At 71.1% G+C, this 13,115-nt stretch overlaps 1 protein-coding gene across 1 annotated transcript; it reads left to right on the top strand.

Annotated features, from left to right (window-relative positions):
• Positions 1-148: 148 nt before the first annotated feature.
• On the top strand, positions 149-12,987 carry LOC116501505 (microtubule-associated serine/threonine-protein kinase 1-like; the record flags this gene model as incomplete). Its single annotated transcript, XM_032207099.1, is given in 28 exon segments — positions 149-248; positions 505-536; positions 1,594-1,682; positions 2,099-2,174; positions 2,491-2,569; positions 2,813-2,976; positions 3,326-3,401; positions 3,797-4,003; positions 4,622-4,723; positions 5,173-5,302; positions 5,524-5,591; positions 5,676-5,761; positions 5,848-6,056; positions 6,760-6,898; positions 6,985-7,117; positions 7,230-7,395; positions 7,827-7,928; positions 8,022-8,144; positions 8,381-8,490; positions 8,989-9,116; positions 9,323-9,480; positions 9,575-9,630; positions 9,632-9,740; positions 10,114-10,343; positions 10,737-10,859; positions 11,309-11,445; positions 11,686-11,855; positions 12,439-12,987. Coding segments are annotated over 28 exon segments (3,790 nt in total), but the record flags the coding sequence as incomplete, so codon positions are not given.
• Positions 12,988-13,115: the final 128 nt, after the last annotated feature.

Below are 13,115 nucleotides of genomic sequence, written 5' to 3'. Positions count from 1 at the left end.
TCGGGTAAGGGCCCCCCCCGCCGCCTGCCCCCCCCCCAAAAAAGGGGGCGTGTCCGGGGGCCGGGGCCAGGGGCGGGGCATAACGGGGGTCGGCGGAGGATGGCGGCGGGCGGCTGAAGGGGGGGGGCGTGGGGGGGGCGCCGGGGGGGGGGCAGGAGAAGGAGGAGGGGGGGGGGGGGGCCGGGACCCCCCCCCGCAGCGGCAGCGCCATGGACGACTCGGGCGTGATCCGGAGGCGGCGGCTGCAGGTACCGGGGGGGGGGGGGCACGTTCGGGGGGGGGGGGGGTCGGTACCGGGGGGGGGCTCGGTCCGGGGGGGGGGGTTCGGTCCGGACGGTGTCTGCCCTGCGGGGGAGTCGCTGCAGGGCTTGGTGGGGGAAGGGGGGCACTGCGGCCCCCCCCCCCCCCCCGCCGCAGTGCCGGGGCTGGGGGGGCTCTGGCTGTGCCCCCCCCTCCCCCCCCCACGAACCCCCCCCCCTGTACCCCCCCCCCGGCGTTTTGCAGAAGGAGCTGCCGCTGCCGCGGAAGAGCAGCAGGTGAGGGCCCCCCCCCAAATACCCCCCCAAATAACCCCCCCAAGTCCCCCCCCCAAAATGAGCCTCCCAAATACCACCCCCCAAAAAAAAAAAATCCCCCCCCCCCAAGGGCAGGGTGGGGCCGCACACGCGTGGATCGCGCCCCCCCCCATTTAAAGCCCCCCTCCGGCCCCGCCCCAGCCCCGCCCGCCGCAGCCTCTGCCGCGGCCCGGCCCCCCCCCGCCCCCCCATTAAACCCCCCCCCACACCCCCTCTCCCCCCGCGGCCCCCCCCCCCGCGATGCCACTCCCGGTGGGCAGCAGCAGCCGCAGCATGTTCCGCCGCACCAAGAGGTACCCCCCCCCCCCCCGCCCCCGGCCTTCGGCCTCATCCTCAGCATCTTTCTTATCCTCATCCTCCCCCCCCGGCCTTCATCCCCGTCCTCATCATCCTCATCCCCCTCCCCGTCCTCATCCTCCCCGGCTCAGCCTTCCTCTCATCGCCGCCATCCTCCGGCCTTCATCCTCCCATCCTCACCCTCATCCTCCCCCCAGCCTTCATCCTCATCATCCTCATCATCCTCATCTCCATCCCCATCCTCATCCCCATCCCCATCCTTCCCCTCAGCCTTCATCCTCCTCCTCATCCTCCCCAGCTCAGCCTTCATCCCACCGCAGCCGCCATCCTCCGGCCTTCGTCCCTCCTTCATCCTCGCCCCCCCCCCTCCAGCCTTCATCCCCACCTTCAGGCCTCCTCATCCTCCTCACCCTCATCCTTCCCCCCCTTCCTCCTCCATCCTCATCCTCACCTTCATCCTCCCCCCCTCCTCCATCCCCATCCCCCCCCATCCCCTGCCCCCCCCCATCCTTCATCCCCCGTCCTCCCTCCCTCCTCTTCCTCACCCTCCATCTTCACCACCCCCCCCCATCCGTGCCCCCCCCCATGCTGTCGGGTTGGGGATGGGGGACTGTGTGTGTGTTTCCAGCGGCTTTCCTGGGTGCAAGGTGTGGGGGGGGGGGCAGTGGTGTGGGAGGGGTCTCCCCACCCCCCCCAAAAAAAAAAAACTGCTCCCCCCCAGCTGCCGCACGAGCAATCGGAAGAGCCTGATCCTGACCAGCACCTCGCCCACGCTCCCGCGCCCCCACTCGCCGCTGCCCAGCCACATCGGTGAGAGCCGGACCCCCCCCGGCCCTCCCCGGGCCCCCTCTGTCCCTGAGCCCCCCCCCATTTCATGCCCCCCCTCCCCGAACCCATGGGGACCCTCCAGGACCTCCCCCCCTCAGTGCCCATAGGGACCCCCTCAGCCTGCTGTCCCCCCCCCAAAGGGCCCCATAACCCCCCCATCCCCAATAACCCCCCCAGCCCCCTCCCAAAAAAAACACTCATTGCCTCCCCCCCCCCCCAAGACCCTCCCCATCCCTTGGGGTCAACCCCCTCTCTCTGCCCCTGGGTGGGAGGGGGGCGCCTTAGCCCCGCCTCTTCTGCTGTGGGCGGGGCCTGGCAGGGCGGGGCAGCAGTGACGTCACCCCCATGCCCCCCCCCAAAAAAAAAAAAAAAAAATTTGCCCCCCCCCCCCCCCCCAGGCAGCAGCCCCCTGGACAGCCCCCGAAACTTCTCGCCCAGCAACCCCGCACACTTCTCCTTCGCCTCCTCCCGCCGGTAAGGGGGGGGGCCATGGGGGGGGGGGGTCTCAGGGTTTGGGGGGGGGGGGTCCCACGATGGGGGGGGTTCTAGGATGATGGGGTGGTCCTAGGATGGGGGAGGGGGGTCCAAGGATGGGGGAGTCCCAGGATAGGTGGGGGGGTCTCAGGATTAGTGGGGGGGGGTCCCACGATGGGGGGGGTCCCAAGATTGGGGTTCCAGCTGGGGGCAAACCAGGTTACCCAGGCTGGTTTGGGGGGGGGGGGGATAGTGGGGTGGGGGGGTCAGGGTGTTGGGGTCACTGATGTCCCCCCCGTGCCCCCCCCCACCCCAGAGCCGACGGGCGCCGCTGGTCCCTGGCCTCGCTGCCCTCCTCGGGCTATGGCACCAACACGCCCAGCTCCACCGTCTCGGTGAGTGTGGGGGGGGCAAACCTCGGTGCCCCCCCCCCCCCAAACACCAAGGGGACCCTTGGGGGGTGTCCCCCCCCTCCCCTCCCTCCCCTCCCCCCCATAACCCTGGGGGTTCCCCCTGTGGGTGCTGCCTGTGACCACCCACGGTGGGGGGGGGGTCCGAGGAGAGTCTGGGAGGGGGTCAAGGGGGGGGTCAAGAGGGGGGGGTCCGTGGGGGGGTCCGTGGGTGACGCGGGCGCGCAGTCCTCGTGCTCGTCGCAGGAGCGCCTGCACCAGCTGCCGGCGCAGCCGACGCCGGAGGAGCTGCGCTTCCTCTCCCGGCACTTCGGCAGCTCCGAGAGCCTGGCCGAGGAGGATGGGGGGGCCCGGGGGGGGCCAGCCCCCCGCCCCCGCTCCCGCAGCCTCAGGTAGGGCCTGGGTTGGGTTGGGGGTGGGGGGGGAGTTAAATGAGGGGGGGTCAGGGACAGCAGCGGGATGGGGGGGGGTGATGGGTTGGGGACACTGTGGGGTTGGGGGTTGGGGGGGGGGAAGGGTGAGGCGGTGTTGGGGGGCCATGTGGGAGAGGGGACACTGGGGGGGGGCAGCATGGGGTCACCAGGGGGAGGGGGGCGCAGTGGTGGGGGGGTGGGCACTGCGAGTGATGGGGGCACCGAGGTGATGGGGAGGGGGGGGTGCTGGAGGGGGAGGGGGGATGCTGCAGCGGGGGCGTGATGGGGTCCCGTGGGTGCCAGCGGTGTTCCCCCCCCCCCTCCCCAGCCCAGGGCGCTCGCCCTCATCCCACGACAACGAGATCGTGATGATGAACCACGTCTACAAGGAGCGGTTCCCCAAGGTGGGGGGCACGGGGAGCTGGGGGGGGGCGTGGGGGGGGTACAGGCTCCTTGGGGGGGGGTTGGAAGGGATATGGGGGGGGATTTGGGTGGTTCAGGGGGGTCTACAGGGCACTGGGGGAGCGTAGGGGGTCCTGGGGAGGTGATGGGGTGGTTATGGGGGGGGCACCACGGGGTGGATGCAGGAGGGGGACTTGGGAGTGTGAGGGTCGGGGAGTTATGGGGCAGCTTGGGCGGGTCTGGGTGGGCATTGGGGGGATGTGGGAGGGGTTTTGGGGGTGTTAGGGTTGGGGAGGTTACGGGGCAGCTCTGGGGGGTCCAGGTGGGCAATAGGAGGGGTGATGCGGGGTCCTGGGGGGGGGGGTGGTGAGGGCAACCCCGGGGGCGTTCCCCGCAGGCGACGGCACAGATGGAGGAGCGGCTGGAGGAGTTTGTGCGGGGCTGCGGCCCCGGGGGGACACCGCTGGCCGACGGCGCGCTCAGCTTCATCCAGCACCAGCTGGCCGAGCTGGCCCGCGACTGCCTGGCCAAGGCGCGCCACGGCCTCATCACCGCCGGCTACTTCTACGAGCTGCAGGAGAACATGGAGCGGCTGCTGCAGGACGTGAGCGGGGGGGCTGCCGGGGTGGGGGGCGCCCAACGGCACCCAACGGGACCCAACGGGACTCAATGGGCACCCAACGGGATTCAATGGCACCCAACAGGCACCCAATGGGCCCAGTGGGCACCCAACGGCACCCAATGCGACCCAACGGCACTCAGCGGGTACCCAGTGGCACCCAGTGGGCACCCAACAGGACCCATTGGGTACCCAGCGGGACTCAACGGGCCGAATGGGCACCCAGCAGGACCCAACGGGACCCAATGGCACCCAGTGGGCACCCAGCAGGACCCAATGGTGTCCAACGGGACCCAATAGGCACCCAATGCGATCCAATGGGCACCCAACGGTGTCCAGCAGGACCCAACAGTGTCCAACAGGACCCAACTGCGTCCAAGGGGCACTCACTGGGACCCAACAGGACCCAAAGGCACCTTATGGGCACCCAACAGCACCCAACAGCATCCAACGGGACCCAACGGTGGCCAATGGGCACCCAAGAGGCACCCAAGGGGGCCCAGCAGGGGCCAATGGCACCTCATGGGGATGCCCCAGTGCCCCCAAGCCCCCCCTGGTGCCATCGGGACCCCCCACCCCTAACCCCCCCTCTGTTCTCCCCAGGCCTACGAGCGCTCGGAGTCAGAGGAGGTGGCCTTCATCACCCAGCTGGTGAAGAGGCTCCTCATCATCATCTCCCGCCCCGCCCGGCTGCTCGAGTGCCTGGTGAGACCCCCGGGACCCCCAGCCCCGACCTTCCCCGCCCCACGGCCATGGGGGGGGCCCTGTGCCCCCCACACACACCCTCCCCACCCCGCCTTGCACCATCCCAACCGCCCAATCGCCGCCATCCTTCCCCGTCGCCCTGACAACGCCCTGGCCAATCCCTGAGCACCGCTGATGAGGAGGCGGGGCTTCCGTTGCCACGACAACAGCCGTGTTGCCGGGGCATCGCCACAGCCACCGGGGACCACGGGGCGCACACGCGTGTGCGGCGCCTTGCACGTGGGCACGCTCGTGCGGCACCATGGGCAGAGCAAAGCGCACGTGTGAGCCCGCACACGCGTGTTGTCGCACACACGTGTGCCCGGCGTGCTCGTGCTGCCACGCACGCATCCCCACGTGCTGGGCGTGCGTTGCACACGCGCGTGCCCCCCCCCCCCGTGTGCGTGCAGGAGTTCGACCCGGCGGAGTTCTACCAGCTGCTGACGGCGGCTGAGGGGCAGGCGCGCGAGGGGCTGCTGAAGGCCGACATCCCGCGCTACATCATCGGGCAGCTGGGGCTGGCACGCGACCCCTTCCCCGGTACACACGCGTGTGCAAGCGGCCGCCGGGCGTGCGCGGGGTTTGCACGCCAGTGGAGGTGTGCATGGGGGCTGGAAGGGGTGCGCGTGGGGTTTGCACGCCCGTAGGGGTGTTCGGGGGGTGCAAGGGGGGGTGGCAGACAGTGGGGGGGGGGGGCGTTGCACGGCGTTTTGCACACCTCGGGCACATGTGACTGCGTGCCCTGCTCCCCCCCCCCATAGACGTGGTGCATCTGGAGGAGCCTGACAGCGGCGGGAGCAACACACCAGAGCCTGAGGAGGGGGCTGAGGTGGGTCCTGGCTCAGGGTCCCCCATGCGTGCAAGGCCCCCCCCTCCCCAAAGCCCCCCTCCAGTCACCCCGTGACCCCCCCAGGGCCGCAGCAGCGCCCCCAGGACCAAGAAGCCGCCAGGGGAAGGCGACTTTGAGACCATCAAACTGATCAGCAACGGCGCCTACGGGTGAGTGGCCGGAGAGGGGGTCTTGGGGGGGGTGGGGGGGGTTGTGCGGGGCCGGGGGGGCCCGGCATGACGCCGCCTGTGCGCAGGGCGGTGTACCTGGTGCGGCACCGGGCCACGCGGCAGCGCTTCGCCATGAAGAAGATCAACAAGCAGAACCTGCTGCTGCGCAACCAGGTGCAGCAGGCCTTCGTCGAGCGCGACATCCTCACCTTCGCCGAGAACCCCTTCGTCGTCAGCATGTTCTGCTCCTTCCAGACCCGCCGCCACCTCTGCATGGTCATGGAGTACGTCGAAGGTGTGATACGGGGCCGGGCGGAACGATATGGGGGCTGGGCGTCGCGATATGGGGGCCGGGCATCATGATATGGGGACCAGGTGTCGTGATATGGGGGCTGGGTGTCGCGATATGGGGGCTAGGTGTAGCGATATGGGGGCCAAGCGTCACGACACAGGACTGGGCATCACAATATGGGGGCCATCTGTCATGATACTGGGGCCAAGCATTGCGATATGGGGCCAGATGTCATGATATGGGGCCAGACATCGCAATATGGGGGTCAGGTGTTGTGATGCAGGGCTGGGTGTTGCTGTATGGGGCTGGATATCACGATACAGGGATTGGTGGTGTGATATGGGACCAGGCAGCGTGATATCATACTACTGGGTGTCACGACTCGGGGCGGTGTGCCCTAATATAGAGGGCTGTGAGATGCAGCATGGGGCTGGAGGGCAGGACAGAAGGCTGGGCGTCGCGATACGCAGTTGGGCATCACGATACGCAGTTGGGTATCGTAATATGCAGCTGGGCATCATGATATATGCAATTGAGGGTCACAATATGCAGTTGATGGTCTTGACATGCAGTTGGGTGTCGCGGTATGCAGTTGGGCGTCGCGATATGCAGCTGGGCGTCGCGATACAGAGCAGTTGTCATCCCGCCCGGGCTGTTACCATCCCCCCACGGGCCTCTGGTGTCGCGACATGTCGCCATCCCGCAGGCGGGGACTGCGCCACGCTGCTGAAGCACATCGGGGCGCTGCCGCTGGAGCTGGCGCGCCTCTACTTCGCCGAGACCGTGCTGGCCCTCGAGTACCTGCACAACTACGGCATCGTGCACCGCGACCTCAAGCCCGACAAGTACGGCCGCGATGGGGAGGGGGGTCCCGGGGCTGGGGGTCCCGGGGGGGTCCCGGGGGGGGTCCCAGCCGCCGGGCTCCCCGCAGCCTGCTGATCACCTCGCTGGGCCACGTGAAGCTGACGGACTTCGGGCTCTCCAAGATGGGGCTGATGAGCCTCACCACCAACCTCTACGAGGGCCACATGGAGAAGGACGCCCGCGAGTTCCGGGACAAGCAGGTGGGCGTGGCCTCCGGGGGAGGGGCATGGCCTCTTGGGGCGTGGCTTTTAGGGCGTGGCCTCTTGGGGCGTGGCCTCTTGGGGCGTGGCCGTTAGGGTGTGCCCCCCCCAGGTGTGCGGCACCCCCGAGTACATCGCCCCCGAGGTGATCCTGCGGCAGGGCTACGGGAAGCCCGTGGACTGGTGGGCCATGGGCATCGTGCTCTACGAGTTCCTGGTGGGCTGCGTGCCCTTCTTCGGGGACACCCCCGAGGAGCTCTTCGGGCAGGTCATCTCGGGTACGGGGCTGGGGGGGGGCATGGGGACAGCGGGGACGTGGGCAAGGGGTGGATGTTGTCTGTTATAGGGGGATGGGGAAATGGGGACAGGGGATATGGGGACACAGGGATAGGGATGTGGGGACGTGGGGATGGGGATGATAGGATGGAGCGGGTCATCCCAGGGACATGGGGTCACAGGGACACGGGGGAACACGGACACAGGGATATGGGGACATGGGGATGGGAACGTGGGGCTGGAGCCGGTCATCCTGGGGATACTGGGAAATGGGGACACGGGGACACAGCCACAGGGCACCTCCACTATAGGGACAGACGTGGGGCCATGGGGCTGGCAGTCCCCGGTGTGGCGCTGGGCCCACAGCAGGCAGCTGCAGCCCTGCGTTCACGTGTCCCTATGTCGTGTCCCCCCCGTGTCTCCCCCGTGGCAGACGAGATCCTGTGGCCAGAGGGGGACGAGGCGCTGCCCCCCGAAGCTCAGCACCTCATCTCCCGCCTGCTGCAGCCCGACCCCCTGCGGCGCCTCGGGGCCGGTGAGACCCCGACCCCTGCCCCCCCCCCCCAGATCCCCATGTCCCCCCCTGCACCCCTGAGCCCCGTGTCCCCCCCCCGGTGTCCCCACGCAGGCGGCGCGCAGGAGGTGAAGGCTCACGGCTTCTTCGCGGCGCTCGACTGGACAGGGCTCCTGCGGCAGAAAGCCGAATTCGTGCCCCACCTGGAGTCCGAGGAGGACACCAGCTACTTCGACAGTGAGAGACCCCCCCGGGACCCCCCCCCTGCAAGGGGACACCCCCATGGGACCCCCTCAGCACCCACAGACCCCTCCCTGTTCTCCTTCCACCCCCCCCCAGGAACCCCCTGAGGTTCTCCCCCACTGTATAGAGCCCCCCTGGGCCCCCCTCCCTGGGTGCCGTGTCCCTGCTGCCTTTGGGGACACCTCCCGTGTCCCCTGCCCCCCCCCCAGCCCTCCCTCCCCCCCCCCCAGCACGCTCGGACCGCTACACCCACGTCGCCTCCTACGAGGATGAGGACACAACGGAGGACGAGCCCGTGGAGATCCGGCAGTTCTCGTCCTGCTCCCCCCGCTTCAGCAAGGTGGGCACGGGGGGCGTGGGGGGGGGGGGGCACGGGGGCACAGGAACACCTGGGAGGGCTCTGGGGGACGTGCAGAGCAGGTCACTCATGCACAGCCCCGTGCAAAGCCCCGAGTGATGTCATGTCGGAGCCCTCGTGCAAACCCTCGTGCAAACCCTTGTGTGAATCCTCGTGCAAGCCCTCGTGCAGCCCCTGGTGCAGCTCGTGCCTTGGTCCCTGGTGCCAATCCTTGTGCACGCCCTTGTGTGATTCCCTCGCACGCTTGCACAACCCTCGTGCAGCGCCGCACCACGGCCCTGCTGCCGACGCGTGGGGGAGTCCCGCAAGACCTCGGGAAAACCCTGGGCACGATCCCGGGGTGATCCCGGGGTGATCCTGAGCATAAATCCTGGGGTGATTCCAATTTTATTCTGGCCATGATCCCGATGTGATCCCGGTGCAATCCCGGTGTGATCCCAATGCCATTCCGGCCACGATCCCGGTGTGATCCCGGTGCAGGTGTACAGCAGCCTGGAGCAGCTCTCGCAGCAGCCGGAGCCGAAGGCGGCCAAGGGGCGCCCGCGGGACGAGGGCCGGCGCGAGGGCTTCGCCCGCGACCGCAGCTGGCGCACGGCATCCCCCGAGCTGTGAGCATCCGGGGGGGGCGCCTGGGACCCGGGGGCGGGGAACAACAGGGTCACTGGGGGGGGGACAACAACACCTGGGTGCCCCTGGGCACAACTGGGGGGGGGGGGGGCGCCTGGGGACAGCTGGGTGGGTGCCCAAAGCATGATTGGAGGGTGGGGGGGCAGATTTTGCCTCCCCCCCCCCTCCAGCACCTGGGTCCCTGCAGGAAGCGGCCCCCCGCTGCTGAGCCCCCCCCCGCCGAAGGGGAGGGCAGCCCCCCCCTGGGAGCCCGCCGCCGCTTCTCAGCGCTGCTGGAGCCGGGCCCCCCCCGCAACGGGGTCCCCCCCCGCGACAGCCCCGCCGAGGGCACCAGCGAGGAGCCAGGTGGGTGCCGGGGGAGGGTTGTGGTGGGGAGGGGTCCCTGTGACCCCCCCCTTGCCCCCTCAACGCCCCCATCTTTCCCTTCCCATCCCCGCAGGTGAACGGGCGCTGCCCCCCCCCCGGGCCGAGCTGGGGCTGCGGCGGCCGCGGCACCCAGGGGTGGCCCCCCCCGAGGGGGGGGGGTGACAAGCGCAGCCCCCGCGGCCCTGGCAAGGTCACCAAGTCGGCGTCGGCCACCGCACTCTCTGTCATCATCCCCAGCGGTGCGTGTCCCCCCCCAGCAGCACCGAAAGGTGGGGTGGGGGGGGGCTGGCAGGGTCCCCTGGGTCCCCAAGGGTGGGGAGGGCTGGTGGGGTCCCTAAGGGTGGCAGGGTCCCCCAGGGGGTCCCCCAGGTCCCTGAGGGTGGTGGGTGCTGGCGGTGTCTCCGGGGGTGGCAGCGTCCCTTGGTCCCCAAGTGGGGGGGGGGGCTGGGGGAGTCCCCAGGGCTGGCAGGGGCTGGGGGTGTCCCTTGGGGGTGGTAGGGTCCCCCAGGTCCCCCCAGCTCCCCAGGGGTGTCGGGTGCTGTCAGTGTCCCCGGGGGGGGTGGGGGGGTCCCCGTGTCCCCGTCTCTGGGCACGGTGCCAGCGGGGGCGCAGGGGAGGCGCCCGGCTCCTCGCCCCTGGGCAGCCCCATGTCCCCGCGCTCGCTGTCCTCGGACCCCTCGTCGCGGGACTCGTCCCCGGGCCGCGAGCTGGCCCCCGCCGTGGCCGCCCCCCGCTCGCCCATCGCCATCCCCCGGCCCGGCAAGAAATTCGGCTTTACCCTGCGGGCCATCCGCGTCTACTTGGGGGACAGCGACGTCTACAGCGTGCACCACGTCGTCTGGGTCAGCGGGGGACGGGGGGGGGAAAGGGGCACGGGGGGGATGTGGGGACACGGAGGGGACATGGGGGGATATGGGGATGTAAGGGGATGTGGGGGGATGTGGGGATGTGGGTGGGAAAAGGGGACTTGGGGACAAGGAGGGGACATGGGGATATAAAGGGACATGGGGACAAGGAGAGGAAAAAGGGGGCATGGGGACAGGGAGGGGAATAAAGGGACATGGGGTCACGGGGATCTAAGGGGACACAGGGACAAGGAGGGGATATGGGGACATGAGGGCACTGGGGACTGCTCGGTGCGGGTGGGGGCGGTGGGGCCGTGCCAGGGCCATACCGGGGCCGTGCCGGGGCTGTACCAGGGCCGTGCCGGGGCCGTAACATTGCTGTGGGTGCAGCACGTGGAGGAGGGGGGCCCGGCGCAGGAGGCCGGGCTGTGTGCCGGGGACCTCATCACCCACGTCAACGGGGAGCCCGTGCACGGGCTGGTGCACACCGAGGTCGTGGAGCTCATCCTCAAGGTCAGAGGTCACGGGGTCATGGGGGGGGGGAGGGGGGTCACGAGGCCACGGGGTTGAGAGGTCGGGGTGGGGTTGTGGGTCACGGGCAGGGTTGTGGGTCACCGTGGTGGGGTGGGGGGGCAGAGGTTGGGGTGGGGGCAGAGGTCGGGGTTGGAGGTCATGCTGGGGTCAGAGGTCATGGTGTCAGGGGGTCACGGTGGGGTGAGAGGTAGTGGTGGGGTCAGAGGTCACATCAAAGGCAGAGGTCATGGTGTCAGGGGGTCACAAAGGTGTCAGGGGTCACGAGGGGGTCTGAGGTCACGGTGGGGTCAGAGGTTGTGGCAGGGTGATGGTGGGGTTGGGGTCACGGCGGGGTTGGGGTCACGGCAGGGTCGGAGGTCATGGTGGGGTCAGGGGGTGTGGCGGGGTCAGAGGTCACAGCGGTCCCATGACCCGGGCGGGGCCGGCAGAGCGGCACCAAGGTGCTGGTGACCACGACGCCGCTGGAGAACACCTCCATCCGCCTGGGGCCCGCGCGGCGCCGCAGCGCCCGCACCAAGATGGCCAGGAGGAACCGCCGCGGCGGCACCGGGGGCGGTCACGAGAGGTGGGAGGGGGCCCAGGGTCCGGGGGGGGGGTCCCGGTGCCTGGGGTCCCAGTGCCCGGGGGGTTCCCGGTGCCCGGAGGGGGGGTCCCGGTGCCCGGGGGGGGGGGGGGAACTAGTGCCCGAGGGGGGTCCCGGTGCCCGGGGGGGTCCTGGTGCCCAGGTAGGATCCCGGGGGGGGGGGTTCCCGTTCCGGGGGGGGTTCCCGGGGGGATGCCTGCAGTGATCCCTCCCCGCCGGCAGGCGGCGCAGCGCGCTGTTCCGCCACCTGGCCCGCCAGGCCTCGCTGCTGCACACGAGCCGCTCGCTGACGTCACTGAGCCGCTCGCTCTCCTCCTCCGACAGCCTCCCCGCCTCCCCCACGCACGCGCGCGCGCGGGACCCCGCCCACCCGCCGCGCGCCGCCGAGACAGGTGCGCGTCGCCCGGGGAAACGGGGGCGGGGCCGCGAGGTGGGGCGGGGCGGGGTTGAAGGGGCGGAGCGGGGCTATGGGGAGGGCAAGGGGGCGGGGCTCCAGGGGACGGGGCTGCAGGGTGGTGAGGAGGGGCTACAGGGGACGGGGCTGCAGGGTGGTGAGGAGGGGCTACAGGGAAGGGCAGGGGGCGGGGCTACGGGGGCGGGGCTACGGAAAAGGCAAGGGGGCGGGGCCACAAGGAGCGAGGCTAGAGGTGGGTGAGGAGGGGCTGTGGGGGCAAGGGGGCGGGGCTAAAGGGTGGGGCGGGGCTCCAGGGGTCGGGGCTCCAGGGGGCTGGGTGGAGCTGCAGGAGGCAGGGTGGGGCTACCTGGAGGGCGAGGGGGCGGGGTTCTAGGGGGGCGGGGCTACATGGGGCGGGGCTCCAGGGGCGGGGCTGCAGGGTGGTGAGAAGGGGCTACATGGAAGGAGAGGGGGCGGGGCTCCAGGTGCGGGGCGGGGCTCCACGGGGCGGGGCTCCAGCGGCCGGTCCCGCTGCCCGGGTGCCGGGGCCGGGGCCGCGCGGTGACTCCGGGCCGGGGCAGGGCCGTCCCCTCCCAGCAGCTCCCCGGGCTCCAGCGCTCCCCCGTCGCCGGCCCCGGGCCCGCACCTGCGGCCCAGCTCCCTGCAGGGGCTGTCCCCGAAGCTGCAGCGGCAGTACCGGGCGGCTCGCTGCAAGTCTGCCGGCAGCATCCCGCTGTCGCCCCTGGCCCACACGCCCTCGCCCCCCGCCGCCTCGCCGCCCGCCTTCCCCGCCAAGCTGCACCCCAAGGCCGCCGACTCGCCTCGCCTGGCCCGCCGCGGCCCCCCCGACAAGGCGCTGCCCCCCCCCCCGCAAGCTGGGCCTGGAGGCCCGCAAGGACTTCCCGGCCGAGCCCCCCCTGCAGAGCCTGGCGGAGTGGGACGGGGAGAGCCCCGGGGACGGGGCGCCCCCCCCGGCCCCCGCCCGCCGCCTGGGCCGCCAGGAGCCGCCGCTGCTGCTTGGGGCCACCCACGGGGCCGAGGGGGTCCCCGCCGCCGCCCCCGCCCCCCCCAAGGCGCTGAGCCCGGTGCAGGAGCACGAGCAGGGCCGCCGGGGGGGGGGGGCGCCGGGGGTGCCCCCGGTGCCCATCGTGGTGGTGGGGGCAGGGTCGGGACCCCCCGGGGAGGGGGAGAGGGTGGGGAAGGGGGCACCCGCTGGGCGCTGACCCCCCCCCCCGCTGGGCACTGACCCCCTCACCAG

This window comes from Aythya fuligula, unplaced genomic scaffold (genome assembly GCF_009819795.1).
Source record: "Aythya fuligula isolate bAytFul2 unplaced genomic scaffold, bAytFul2.pri scaffold_116_arrow_ctg1, whole genome shotgun sequence".
Classification (NCBI taxonomy): Eukaryota; Metazoa; Chordata; class Aves; order Anseriformes; family Anatidae; genus Aythya; species Aythya fuligula.
Note: the sequence above shows the minus strand (reverse complement) of the source record. Positions and strands in the feature narration are given on the sequence as shown.